This window comes from Megascapheus bottae, chromosome 13 (assembly GCF_031878675.1).
Source record: "Megascapheus bottae isolate mThoBot1 chromosome 13, mThoBot2.hap1, whole genome shotgun sequence".
In the NCBI taxonomy this organism is placed as follows: domain Eukaryota; kingdom Metazoa; phylum Chordata; class Mammalia; order Rodentia; family Geomyidae; genus Megascapheus; species Megascapheus bottae.
Window position 1 is genome coordinate 34,272,564 of NC_143521.1, and position 14,538 is coordinate 34,287,101.

At 35.4% G+C, this 14,538-nt stretch overlaps 1 protein-coding gene across 2 annotated transcripts in view; it reads left to right on the forward strand.

Annotated features, from left to right (window-relative positions):
- Positions 1–14,538, forward strand: part of Gabra2 (gamma-aminobutyric acid type A receptor subunit alpha2) — a 113,581-nt gene that overhangs the window by 78,127 nt on the left and 20,916 nt on the right. For both annotated transcript variants that reach the window (XM_090343642.1, XM_090343641.1), the window contains 2 exons: positions 441–584; positions 1,732–1,884. In XM_090343642.1, the coding sequence (XP_090199768.1) occupies positions 441–584; positions 1,732–1,884 (297 nt within the window). The remainder of the gene's footprint in view (positions 1–440; positions 585–1,731; positions 1,885–14,538) is intronic.

Consider the following 14,538-nt stretch of genomic DNA (forward strand, 5'->3'; position numbering starts at 1 on the left):
GTTAACTAAGTTACTTTTATATCCAGAAAACAATTATTACTTTGGATTATGATTTTCACTTTGTGAGTGGCCATGATGCTTAAATCAACTGTTGCCCTTGATATTACTACTAGTTTCTCGTCTGGACCTTCTACCTTGATAAAGGGGGATGTTGTGACCATCTTAGAACTCAGAGATTTGTTTTTCAAGATCTAGATAGAAATTTGTGGAATACTTATCACAGAGGTTATAATGAAAACTATCTGGTGTTCATAATTATCTCTTGCTACATGTACTTTATATTAAAGGCATAAGTTCCAAGGATAGGTCTTACCATGCAATGCAATCTTTCAGCATTAATTCTTATAACATAGTGATTATTTGAAACATGCAGACTTTGGTGTTGCATTCTGTTGGTGATATTAAAGTATTTAAGGCATTTTTTTTCTGATTTTTAACAGATGCATATACAACCTCAGAAGTCACTTATATTTGGACATACAACGCATCTGACTCAGTACAGGTCGCTCCTGATGGTTCTAGGCTAAATCAGTATGACTTGCTTGGCCAATCCATTGGAAAAGAAACAATCAAATCCAGTACAGGTTAGTAAAATGGTTGTAAAGAAATCAAGTCCCCAGAGAACCAATAGGTTAAAATCATTGAAAATAGTTCTAATTGCTTTAACACTTTTGCTCTTGAGGCCCACACGTCACCAATATGCACTGCTTGGGAGGTTTTAAGACACTAAAAGTCTTAGTAGCCATCCCTTACTAAATCAGGATTTGAATTTTAATAAGATTCCCAAAGAGATTCATATGGATATTAAAGTTTCTGCATGGGCCTAAAATATAGCACATGTTCAGAAAATGTTTGTCTTCTCAGCCTAGACAATTTTAGCATTTATATTCAAACTCTGTATCACCATTTCCATACTTTTCTGGTTCTTCTTGTCCTGTTCTAGACAATTTGAAATTTTAACTCTGAATGTATTGATAATTACTAATAGCTTGTGTAGAAAGTTGTTTCTAAAGACATTTTTGATCAACAAAACAAAGAAGCTGTGTGGACTTATCTGACATCTGGCAACAATTAAAACTGGGGTGGGGGGTGGAGGAGAAAAGATTGGGGGACTATCAGATGAACTAGGCTGAAGCCAATTAAAGGAGACATAGAGCAAAGAAAATTGATGATGGTGTTAAAAGTGGAAAATCTGAAGACTAGATTTGAAGATGAAGCCAGAGATCAGCACTTCAAAGAGCCTGGGAGGCCTGAGTTACATCAGTCATGCCACTCATGGGATTAGTGAGCCTGACAACTTGAGCAAGCAGGATAACCCACCATCAGATAATCTTCATGCATGCCCAAGTCCTGAGAAGTAGACATGTCAGAGAGCAGAGCAGATTCCATGTCGTGGGACATATACTACAGGTCTTCTGTTACTATGGTATTTTGCTTTTTTGTACTCGTCCAGAGTTGGTACAGTTTCAGGTTGTGTGTGTGTGTGTGTGTGTGTGTGTGTGTGTGTGTGTGTGTGTGAGAGAGAGAGAGAGAGAGAGAGAGAGAGAGAGAGAGAGAGAGAGAGAGAGAGAGAGAGAGACAGACAGACAGACAGAGAGAGAGAGATAGAGAGAGAGAGAGAGAGAGAGAGAACATTTTATTTATAGGGGACCATTTTTTTCTCTAATCCCATCCAAAATGTTCCAACTTTGACTATCACAGTTCCTTAACCTTCTTAAATTTTTCTTCCAGGTGAATATACTGTAATGACAGCTCATTTCCACTTGAAAAGAAAAATTGGGTATTTTGTGATTCAGACCTATCTGCCTTGCATCATGACTGTCATTCTCTCCCAAGTGTCATTCTGGCTTAACAGAGAATCTGTGCCTGCACGAACTGTGTTTGGTAAGTAAACTCTGTACCTGTCTCAGTGTAGCACATTATGTTTCGATGCAAACTTTCTGAATTTTCCCTGTCTTCAGTCTCCTATCAGATTGTTATGATCTATGGGCACTCCAGTGGTTTCACTGCCAGGATGAGACAACTGAGGCTCAGGAAGGTCAAATACAGAAGAGTGCATTCATAGGGAATGTAAACTGTAGGCAAATGTCCTGGAAATCCACACTCTCTTTTCTGTTTAACCCTATTGCTTGTGAGCATTTCTATCCTTGCTAGTTTATGAAGACTTTTCATAGAAGTATTAATTCAGAATATAACATATTTCTAGTTTTCCTATAAACATAAGAAGACTTGTCCTTTTGCTGTTAAATTCCAAATGTGATGCCAACACTTTAAATTAGAGAGAAAAAAAAGAGAGTGGTGAAGAATGCATTCATGTCCATGACTATGTCTGAGTTTCTTGACCAAAACCAGATAGGAGGATTTTCAAAGTTAGAGTACAGAAGACCAACCTTCTAGGCTTTGCGGTTTAAAATTGATTTTGTTTTGTTTTGAAATAAAGAATCTTTGAATTCTAAATAATACAGCCTGAGCAAGAGAAGTTATTTTATTAGTGTATTTTAATATTAAAGTCCACTTTCTTGATTAAAACCATGCAGGAACTGGGCTCTGGCGGCTCATGCCATAACCCTAGCTACTTAAGAGGCTAAAATATGGGGATAGCAGGTCAAAGCCCGTCTGGGCCGCCATGGTCTCTTATGTTCAGAAAAAGCAAAAGATGAAATTGTGACTCAAGAAACCCAGCCTTGAGCAGAAAAGCCCAGCAAGAGCACCATGCTTTCACTTTAAGCCTCAGTGCAGGCACAGAAAGCAAACAAACAAGCCCTTCCAAAACAAATAAAAAAGATACAGGCAGGGTAATTAAATAACTTTTTAAATGCATGAAATTAGGCTGAATATTTTTAATATTTTACAATTACATAGGTTGTCTTTGTGCTTTTAGTCCATTCTATACAATCAAGGATGTTTTACTAAGAATTTACTTTGTAAGGTATTTCACCACTCCCTGGAGATTAAATATAGATGAAATATTCTTCTGTTCATTCAAATTACTGAGTGTGATGAATGACAGCAGAATAAGTAGAGAGGATAATGACAATACAAGAGAAAGTTATTGTAGAAAAGCATCTAGAATTGTTAACGTGCACTCTTCTTGGAAAAAGAGATTGCAGATACAGAAGGGGTAGCAATATCTTAGAGACAATTTGAACAAATGCTTAGAATGAGTTGGATGTACAGAAAGAAAGAATTCTGCCTCTCTAGCACAATAAAGAAGTTCCAAAAGAGTACTGTTCATTTTTCCAGTTTCAAATATTTTCATGACTTTAATAAACATACTAATTTTCTTTTTCTTGGTCTATTATTATGTTATTAGAGGAACAATTTCTTAGGGACCATGCTATTAATTATAAACATATTTTAAAAAATTCAGTAAAATAGGGGCTGGGAGTTTGGTCTAGTGGTAGAGTGCTTGCCTAGCATGCACAAAGACCCAGGTTCGATTCCTCAGTACCACATACACAGAAAAAAGCTGGACATGGTGATGTGGCTCAAGTGGTAGAGAGCTAGCCTTGAGAAAGCACAAGGACAGTGCTCTGGCCGGGAGCACAAGGCCAGGACAGGCAAAAAATTCAGTAAAATAATGTCATATGTGAAAATTCCAACCAAGTTGTGCATGATTCATAGCAAAACCATTTTGCTATTTTACTTTGTTTTACTTTGTCATATTGGAGAATGAGCATAGGGGATTGAATCTGTGGTTCTATTCACATTAAGGATTCATTTTACACTGAGCCACGCCCTCAGCCCTAACAACAGAATTTTTGCAGGTTCATTTTCATGAGAGTGTATTAGAGGTTCATGGTATAAAATATGCACAACATTACATCTAGGGCTATCAATGAGAAGATGATGGATCTGTTCTGTCATATACTAAATAATTACTCTGGCTTTATATAGCTGAGGGCAAGTTATTTCCCACCCTTAGAGAGAAGAGCAAACGGAGGATTATAGAGGAGCAAAATTTCTTTTTAAAATGTGTATGCTTAGGGTTGAAGCTCCAAAGTAAATTATGTGCCTAGCATGTGCAAGCTGATAGGTTTGCTCCTGAGCATTGCAAATTTTTTAGTGTCCACGTCTGTGTAAAAATATCCAAGTGTCAGTGATTAAATTTACATAGGGATTTACATGCAAAATCAAATAACACCAAATATCACTTGTATATTATTACAGTGTACACCAACTTTTCTTTGTATTAAAATTACAAGCTTATTACCAATTCATTCTGTTTCATTACAAAAATCACTGGTGTTATTTGCATGGTGCTGTATAAGCTGGTTATTTTCCAAATTTATGCCTTATTCAAGTTTACATGCTCAGCAACAAAAAAATGATACTTTTCTTACTCATATTGAATTACCTAGAGTAATATGAAGCTCAAAATGAATGCTTTTTTCTAAAAAGACTGTATATTTAAGAAATAATAAGTAAACTATATTTAGCAAATAAACTTGTGACATACAAAAACTTAACAGGAAAATTCAAGAGACTAATGATCTTCAAATTAAATTGATGGGTAATTTTAAATGTGAATTAGATGTAACTCGTTAAAACACTAACATGTTTTACCTATTAATAGAGTAAGGAGTTAGTTCCCTTCCATCAATCTCTCTGATGTGTTGTGACTATTGGTATTATGGCACTGGTCCCATATCATTGTAGCCATTCCGTATAATGTATATCTCAAACTACAGAGCTTATGGCATCGTGTTATAAAACACATGAGCCATGTGTTTAAAGTAACTTGATGGAGAACTCACAGTGGGAACCATGACAATGGACAATTACTCAGTCTTAAACTCACCAAAGAAACTTAAATGGAAAGCTAATCGATATATTTGATTCTAATCATAATCCCATGGGATTCTACTATTGAAAGTACAAGAAAAAAACACCACAAGAACTTAAAATGTATAGAATTGTAAAGATGGTATCTTCTGGAGGATAGTAAACTGATGGTACTAAGAGGAAGAACATAGAAAATGAGAGCAAGAAATGTAAGTAAAGAAGTGGGCATACATTTAGGAAATGAAATAGTGAAAGTGCTGCAAACATTACAGCAAATTTGCCAATCAATTTTAAGGCATCCTGGTAAATTTAATATTTGCAAGTCAAGCAACATAATATTTTAATTATTCAGAAACAAAATGGCAAAAGAAATCAGAAAATATTTGGATCCATGAAAATGAATAGGCATCATTTTAAAGTTAGTGGAATACAGATAAAACAGCAATTAAAGGAAAATTTATGAAATATCAGCAGCCTGTAATCCCAGTTGAATAAGAGGCTAAGAAGCTAAAGCCTCTTCTATGTCAGAGGAGGCATAAAAATTTAGAAGACATTATTTTTTGTTTTCTTTTAATTACCTAGCATATGAAGAATCACCTTGAAAATAACTAGCAAAAATCAGGAATGGAGGTATGGCTCAAATGGTGGCGCACCAAAGTAGGAAGTGTGAGGTCTTGAATTCAAACCATAGTTCTTGTAAAAAAATATTGGAAATAGATTATTATAAAAATATGGTATGCATTAGTAATGAAATATTATTCATACATAAAATGATCAAACAGATATATAACACATGATTGATGAACATTGAAAATGCTGTTAAAATTAAAAAAATAAGATTTAGAGGTCATAGATTATATGATTGTTTATATTTGAATTATCCAAAAGAGATGAATATATAAAGATAAGAACACCAATGATTAGTTATCAGTATATAGGAAGGTGAGGAGGAAACAGGATGATTTCTAATATTGTACAAACTTTTTTTGTGAGCTGATAAAAGTATAATCTTGAAAATAGAGAAATGATTGTTTCAGAATACTGTGAATGTATAAATCCCATTAAATTTAATACTTTAAAATGATTAGATATGCCAAGTGTTGATAGACATATTATCCTACTTACTCAGGAAGCTGAGACCATAGGATGTCAGTTCAATAGCAGTAGTACTTTTGTCAACTACAGCAGACAAATCCAAGAAACTCCTCTTCAAACTAACCGACAAAAATGCTGGACTGGAGTCAGAATAAGTGGTAGAGCATCAGCCAGGAGCAAAAACAACTAGAATGGTAGGATATTTCTGATCAAACCCTGAGACTCTCAACAAAAGAAAAAAAGTTTATTTGTATAATACGTGAATTTATTTGTTGTACAATAATTGCAAGAAATCATAAGTGGATAAAGTGTTTACTTTGAATATTAATTATTTCCCAAGATTTTCATCTAAATTGATGTATGTGTTTCAATTTTTGCAAATTATTGAATCAAAAACAGAAAATTTAAAATGACAAAAAAACAGAAAAATTTTCATTTAAGTAAAAAATGTGGTTATATACTATTCCAAATATACATGATATAACATGTAGGGAATAATTATGTAGAAATGAAAGTTAGAAATGAAATATTGAGTAAACTGATATTCCAGAAAGACCTAAATTTATTGGTCAATATTTGACAAGCATGATAAAATAAAACAATTCATTAACTGTTCATACAAGGGTGTAAAAAAATGAAATATTTCATTGAAGTAAATGAAAGGAAGGATTTCATAGCATAATCATGTAGATGCATATTTTCTAAGAAGTTGGTAAAAAATCTATATTGCAAAGTACAGAAATGTGGTAAATATTTGAATAAATATAGAATAAATATATTCTATTTTTAATCTTCAAATTCTTTTTTTTAACATCTTTTTTTTTTTTTGCCAGTCCTGGGCTTGGGCTCAGGGTCTGAGCACTGTCCTTGGACTTTCTCAAGGCTAGCACTTTACCACTTGAGCCTCAGCACCACTTCTGGCGTTTTGCTATGTATGTGGTACCGAGGAATCGAACCCGGGTCTTCGTGCATGCTAGGCAAGCACTGTACCACTAGGCCAAACTCCCAGCCCCTTCAAATTCTTATATACGGGAACTACAACTTAACATGTCTATTTTCTATGTCCAGTGTTTCTTTTTATTTCTTTTTTGCTGTTGTATTCTTTTATTTTTTTTTCTGGTCAATCTCAGTTCCTCTCAGAAGCTATGATGAGTTGAGATTTTTTTAATTAAAGAATTTTTTGACATTGATTTTTACATCATATTACAAATGTCATGTTAACAAGTATTTTAGAAGAGAATCTCTGTATACAAATCACTGGCAGTTAGGTTTTAGAACATAATTAAAATTAAGCTGAGGGTTTGTATTGTCATATATACATATTGATCTATGTTATGAAATGTTATGTGTGTAGAGTATATAACCCATCATAGATTTCTATATGTAATTATGTTTACATCTCAAAGACCATGTCCATAACCTTGTGTACGCAAATATTGAGTCTTCTCTCTTGTACTGTTTGGATCTAATATCCACATATTAAGGATACCATGTGCCTTTTGTTCCTTTGGTCTTGATTTATCTCACTAAACATGATTCACCATGTAGGAAAATGCAATTTAACATGTCTACTTACGTGTCCAATATTTCTTGATCAGAATTATGCTTTCATTATTCTTCCTCATCTTATTTATCACTTCCCCTGGGGCTCATATTATATTTCTCACTTGCTTTAGAATATACATGCATTGAATAGTATGATGGTATTTGTCTCCATTCTATTTTCTATTCATCAGTCTTACTGCAAATGTCTGACTTTGAATCAGTAACAGTTGTTAGTGTCATAGCTTCCCAATGTACAAATGTAATGAATGTGTACACATTTTTCAATGATGAGGGATCAGTACAATATAGAAAATGAAAATCCAGATATTATTTGAGCATATCCATTATAAATGAATTCATTAGTGTCTGAAATTCCATGTTTTCTTGTAAATGCAAGCTGTTCCTAAGGGAGACAAACCTTCTTGGAATAATTTCTGTTAGATACTCAGTGTAAACCTTCTAATATGAATATGATTTTGCATGAATACAGGTTTGCATGAATGTAGGTTACATGTGTTGGGATGGGAGTGGCAATGAAAGATGAAAATGCAAATCCTGCTTGGATAGACTTGTAGGCGAAGCTGCATTCTTTCCTCGGCTGTTTTCTGCTTCCTTGCCTGGGTGCACATTATCTGATTGATGCACAGTTGTTACCTAGGCAAAATTTCTGCCCACTCTCAAATTTTGACTTTAAATTCACAGTCATGCTTACAATGTCTCCCTCTGGTGAGAGATCATTACATCATCTCCAGTTTCTCTGCTCCACAACCTTAACTAATCCACCTAAAACTAACTCCTCCTGCCAAAATACCAACTACAGTTAAGAAATAGATATACCCTGAGAGAAAGATACAGAATTTTTCTGCCTCTCAGCTCCTTCTAGATTTCGTGTTGTGAGAGGAGTTAAGAAAATAGTGCAAACAAGAGAGTCATCAGAGATGGAGAAATTATTTTAGGATGTATATTGATAATGCTACTTTTCCTCCAGATGCTGGATTTTATGTATTCATTTTTTATGTATTCCATTTCTTTTGTGGTTAGGTAGAAGCAGCCCAATGTCTTTCAAAAATCATAATTCAAAGGGACTACCTTGTATCTTGTGATGATAAAAGTCTTTCTGATTTGCTTGTGATCTTCATGTGCAATCCATTCAATACTGAGTGGACCTGATTACATGTAGTGCTCTAATAGCTTAGGAAATATCCTTGGACCCAAGCAAGCACAATTGCCTTTGTGAGGAGGAATTGCTCTCTGTGTCCAGTTGAAGAAAGCACATAGGTGAAGATCAGATGCTGTGCTTTCAAGGCTCTTGAGGGTAAAAGTGTGTCCTCGTCATTCTACTAACTTCTCCATGATACAGTTGATTGAAATTCTGGCCCTTGTTCTTTTAGTTGCATAACATTCTTCAAGACTTTATATAAATAAGAAGTCATTGTGAAAACATATAACATTACTGATTCTATATTTGAAGTCAAATCATTTTTGGATGTTGGGTATCTGAGTATGCGTTTTCTCTATGGTATTTTGGTCTCAATATGCTATTTAGTGTATTAGAGACTTTAAAATTAAGAATGAAATCATATAAGATTATAGTACGGTGAAGGTAGTTGGAAAAAAGAGACAGGAGGTTTCAAATTTTTACTGCACACAAAGTGCAAGGCATGGAAAGGGACGCTACTGTGCATGTGTTATACATGCAATTTAGAGTAATTAAAACTCAGTCGGTTTTGTTTGCATTGGTTATTTATATTCTTTGTTCCAGGGATTTTTCTGACTCAGATTTTCTTTTATACCAAAGAACCTGAATAGAATGGTTTGAGCACAAGAGGATTTTTTTTCCTATGTAAAATAAGTTTATGTGTAGGTGATCCAAGCTAGTGTGGCAGAAACAAGAGCATAAGGCTTACAGCTCCTTCCTTCCTTCCTTCCTTCCTTCCTTCCTTCCTTCCTTCCTTCCTTCCTTCCTTCCTCCTCCCTCCCTCCCTCCCTTTCCCCTCCCTCTCTCCCTTCCTCCCTTCTTCCCCCCTCCCTCCCCCATCTCTTCCCCTCTCTCTTTATTTATTTCTTCCTGTTTTGATAGCTTTGGTCTATGGTTTGGCTTCAGAAAAGCTATGCTATTGCTATATTCCTACTATAAGGAATGGGAACATGGAAATGTATGTGAAAAGGAGCAGACAACCTCTAGCTTTCTCTTTGCCATAAAATGAACTTACTCAGAAATCTCTGTATGTTTTTGGTTTATTTAAGGTTTGTGCTAGCTACATTTGAGGCTGCTTGTCTTTAAGACAGGAACCCACCAGCGGCCCACTGGCATTCCAATAAGGATTCCCAATATTCTCTGTGTCTCAGACGGATTTGGTCTTTTCATCACAGGGCCTGAGAAATTGTCCTCTTGAGTCAGTTCAGTGTTACTGTATTTTAGGTTGACTTCCTGTTATATTGGCTCTTGCTTCTACTTTGATGCAAATATGTTGTCACCCTAGTAGCCAAGGTGATCTTTTCAAAATGTAAATCAGATCGTTGCATTCCTGTGCTCCACACTATTCATTAGCTTGCTGGTATATGCAAAATAAAAGCCAAAGGCTCAAGGGAAATGAGTATGTCCTTATTTATTGTGAACTTCCTTCTCTTCCACACTCATTCTTTTATCCCTTTCCATTTTTACCCTTCATCTAATATCTACACTGACAAACTTTTAGTTAAGAACTTGACAGGTATTTACCTACAGCCTTTGTCTTAGATCCCTCATTCGTCAAACATCTGTGCCATGAATTATTATGCCTCTTAAAGTCTTTTTTTTGCCATTCCTGGGCTTGAGCTCATGACCTGAGCACTATCCTTGGGTTTTCTCAAGGCTAGAGCTCTACCACTTGAGCCTCAGCACTACTTCCGGATTTTTTTCCTATGTATGTGCCACGGAGGAATCAAACCCGGGATCTCAAGCATGCTGGGCAAGCATTCTACAAGTAGGCCAAACTCCCAGCCTGCCTCTTGAAGTCTTTTCTCAATAATCATGTTCTCAGGCATGCAAACTAGACAGATGGATTTACAACTGGAGCAGTTTGATATCCTCACTTCAGGAAGGCCTACTCTTTTATTTTTGTCCATATTCCTACATTCTACCAAAAATATATTTTGCTTAATTTCTCTATCCTTAATGAAAATTTTAACTTCAAGAAAGATTTTTGTTTGGTTGGTTTTATTTTCCTCTCAGTTTTAACAAAGAATACTATCCTACACATAATAGGTTCTCAATAGGTAAGTTTCAATACATTTGTTCCTGCTGGATAAGAAAAAAATATTTCCATTTCACAAGTATAATAAAAGTACTTTTGCTGGATGGCTTATGCCTGTAATCCTAGCTACTCAAGAGGGTAAGATCTGAGGATTGCAGTTCAAAGCCAGCCTGGGTAGTAAAGTCAGTAAGACTCTTATTACCTGCAACAGACTTCTCAGAAAAGGCTGGGATGCTATGGCTCAAGTGGTAGAATGTCTTGAGCACAAAGAAGCTCAAGAACGGTGCCCAGGCCATGAGTTCAAGCCTTAGAACTGAGAAAAAAAGAAAGAAAAAGATTTTTCTATAGATGAGAATAATCTGACATTCTGAGCATTAAGAAGTAGTTTTATTGAAGTATGTAGGACCATTTAGCATCACTAAGCAATAGGTTTCTCACATAATAGCCATAATGAGTTATATCATTTAAAGGGCAGGAATAAATGATTTGACTTTCGAAAACAATTCAAAACAGAATACTTTTACATATTTATGTGTGCATTTGTACAATGATACGTGCTAATATTTCTTACTGATGAAGAAGAAATCAGAAGCTTTGGTAAAGCAGGGAGTGACTTGCATGTTAACTCAAGTGAAACTGAATAGCAGATTCTTAATTTACCCTAGCTTGTACCACTCCATTGCTCACTTTTCCCCAGTTGCTTTCTGCCCAGTTCCTTTATTGTATTTGTGCTCAGCCGAACAGGGATGTGGAGATAGGAAAGAGTATTGCACAAACCCAGGGCAAAATAACCAACGCCAAAGAGAAAATACCAGCATGTCACAGAAAACAACTTTTGCCTGTCCACATGGCAGTCAGGTCAACTGTAAAAGAAACTAGAGACAAAATGAATTGGAAATTAGTCAGGAGATGACAGAGGAAGGAGAATGTCTGTATGGTAGCCAGATAGGAAACCGAATGCACAGGAAGTCTGGACAGGGCAGAAATCATTCCAGCAAAAGTCTTTCTCAGTCCCTGTCTTCCAGAAGTCATGGGCTTTATGGCACTGACAGGAGGCACACCTGGCGGTACAGGATTGATTTTGGCAGAAGGCCTCACATGTTAATCAGATGCAAGCTGCCAGCCCACCAGCTGCCCTCTTTCCTGCCACTGTCACAGTCTCATCTTATTTTGCCCCACTGCCAATTAAGAATGAAGCACAATCCACTGATAGCCTATGGCAAGGGAAATTAGAGAGGCTTGCTAGCTCCTTCTCAGACTGAGAAATGGTTTTAGGAATATAGGTGTTCAGTAAAGCTTGACTGATATGAATGAATTACTGTGATCTGATAAGAAAAGCATAGGGTCATTAAAGCGTTTGGTATTGTTTTGTTTGGTTGATTTGTAAAATTAATTTTGAAGAATTGATAGGGATAACTAATGATTAACTTAGCCTAATTGCAATAACACATGACATAAGACCCATCAACTACCCCACTTGCATTTCCTACACTGAAATCTATGTAATAATAATGAGGAAATACTGAAAGAAATAGCATATTCAGAACACTAGGCTGCTAAACATGGTTAGCAACAGATCAATACCAAAGAACTTGACCTGAGAATGATCTGATTCCAATAGTTTTGCTGTTTCCACTCCATTGTGCCTGAAAAATTACTTTTTCCTTTTTTCTTTTTTCTTTTTTGCGGAGCCTGGGTCTTGAACTCTGGTTCTGGCTGCACTGTCTACTGAGTTTCAGCACCAGGTCCAGCTTTTTGTATGATTAATTGGAGATAAGAGTCTCATGACTTTCCTGCCCCTGTAGAATTTGAACATGAGTCCTCAGCCTCCTGAGCAAGTAGGTTTACAGACGAGAGCCAAAGCGGCTATTCGACTCCCCCTCTTTTTAATTTTGAGCCAATCAGAAATATCTTGGATGACTGTGTCACGAATAGATAATTCCCTTCCATGTACCAAGTTTATTAAATATTGTTCTGAATCTGGACAAACATTTGGAATCATATTTTATTAACAGCTGTGAGCAAATCTGTTTTAGATATTTTGGGTATCTTTACCTATAGCAGGACTTATTAGTATAAGATTATAGGGATAATAACTAATAATAAAAATGACTTTCAAATTCTGCTCTATCCATTGAACTCGTTCTACATTTTGAAACACAATTAACTTAGTTAACCTGTGTAGTTACCTACATTAGCATTGACTTGGTCGTTAGAGATCCTGCCGAAATCTGAAGTAAGGAATTTGGTTACTACTTTTAGTGATATTTACTTAACTCATTCCTCCATAATCTACTTGAGCTTAAAATTGATCTTGGAAATGTTATAAATGAGGAATTTGCAGTGTGTGTGTGTATGTGTGTGTGTGTGTGTGTGTGTGTGTGTGTGTGTGTGTGTGTGTGTACTGGTATTGTTGCTTGAGTTTAAGGCCCCATGCTCACTTGGCTTTTTCTCTCAAAACTGACACTACCAATTGAACCAAATTTCTACTTCCTGCCCTTTGGTGGTTAATTAGAGTCAAGAGTCTTTTGGATTTATCTGCATGGCATATCTTCAATTTGGGATCTCAGATTCCATCTCTCTTAGTAGCCAGTATTACAATCACAAGCCCCAGAGCCCAGCTAAGAGAATTTGTTCTTGTTTTGTTTTACTTTGAAATTTTTGTAGATGTAGTCTTCACAAGTTTGAAATCATAATGTAGAAAATAATGGCTTCTCTACTGTGATTGTTGTCTTTTTACAGGATTAGATCACCACTAAATCATAAAATATTTACTTTGACTATAGCAAAATTATATGTACATATTTATTCTTAGCCTTATAATTCTCAACAAAGAATAAAACTATTATTTATTTTTAATATGTCCCATTCGTTTAAGGAAATGATTTCTAGCTGGGTGACTTTTGTGATAAAATTCTCTAATAATGCATTATTCATCATGAATCACATAATCTCTTCTTAGTTAAATCACCTCAGGGAGTTATAAGAAATCTCCCAAACTATTAACATTTACACAGTCATACTGCATCTTATGACAATACAATTTACAAGAGTGAAATAGAAAAAGGAATTGATAACAATGGGGAGTTTGTACAGAAGAAAGCTTTCTTTGGTCTGCTATTGCTTTACTTTCTTACTATAGCTGTGACAACCATATTATTTTAATTAAAATATATACAATTGCAATATCATTATGTCCCATAGTAGTTGGGTGAAGGAGCAGGCATATAGAGGTTTCAGCATGCGTATTTGATCATTCTTTGACCAAAGTTTCCTATTTCAGAAACTCTAGTACATTCTACTTTCCTAGTGTGAGACACACTAGGTTGCTTAGAAATCACTTTTCAATGCAATATATTATAAATTGTTAGGATATTACTGCAAGGTGTTGATCTTAAGTCATAATGGTATTGTTGAATAAATTTTAGCAGTAGGCTATCAGATTTTGACTAACTATACCACATTTTTGTAGCAATCTAGGAACAGAAGAGTTCATTTGATGATGGTTTTAATGGGAACAGAATTAGTGAATTCAGGTGAAAAATAATCCTAAATTTTGTTGTCATAATGGTAAAGATTCTTGTTCAAGTTTCCTTTTGTCTTTTTGTATGAGCCACATTTAATTATTTCTCAAGATAAGAAAGGAATATCTAAAAACAATATCAATGATAATCACAACAGCAACAACAACAATAATAGCCAGTAGCCAGTGGCCCATACATGTAATCCTAGCTACTAGGAGTCTGAGATCTGAGGATTAAGTTTTGAAGCCAGCTTGGTCAGGAAATTCCAGGAGACTCTCATCTTCAATTAACCACCAGGGGTTTAATGAGTTTACAAAAACAAGCAAACTATAGACCTCTGTAGTAAAAAGATT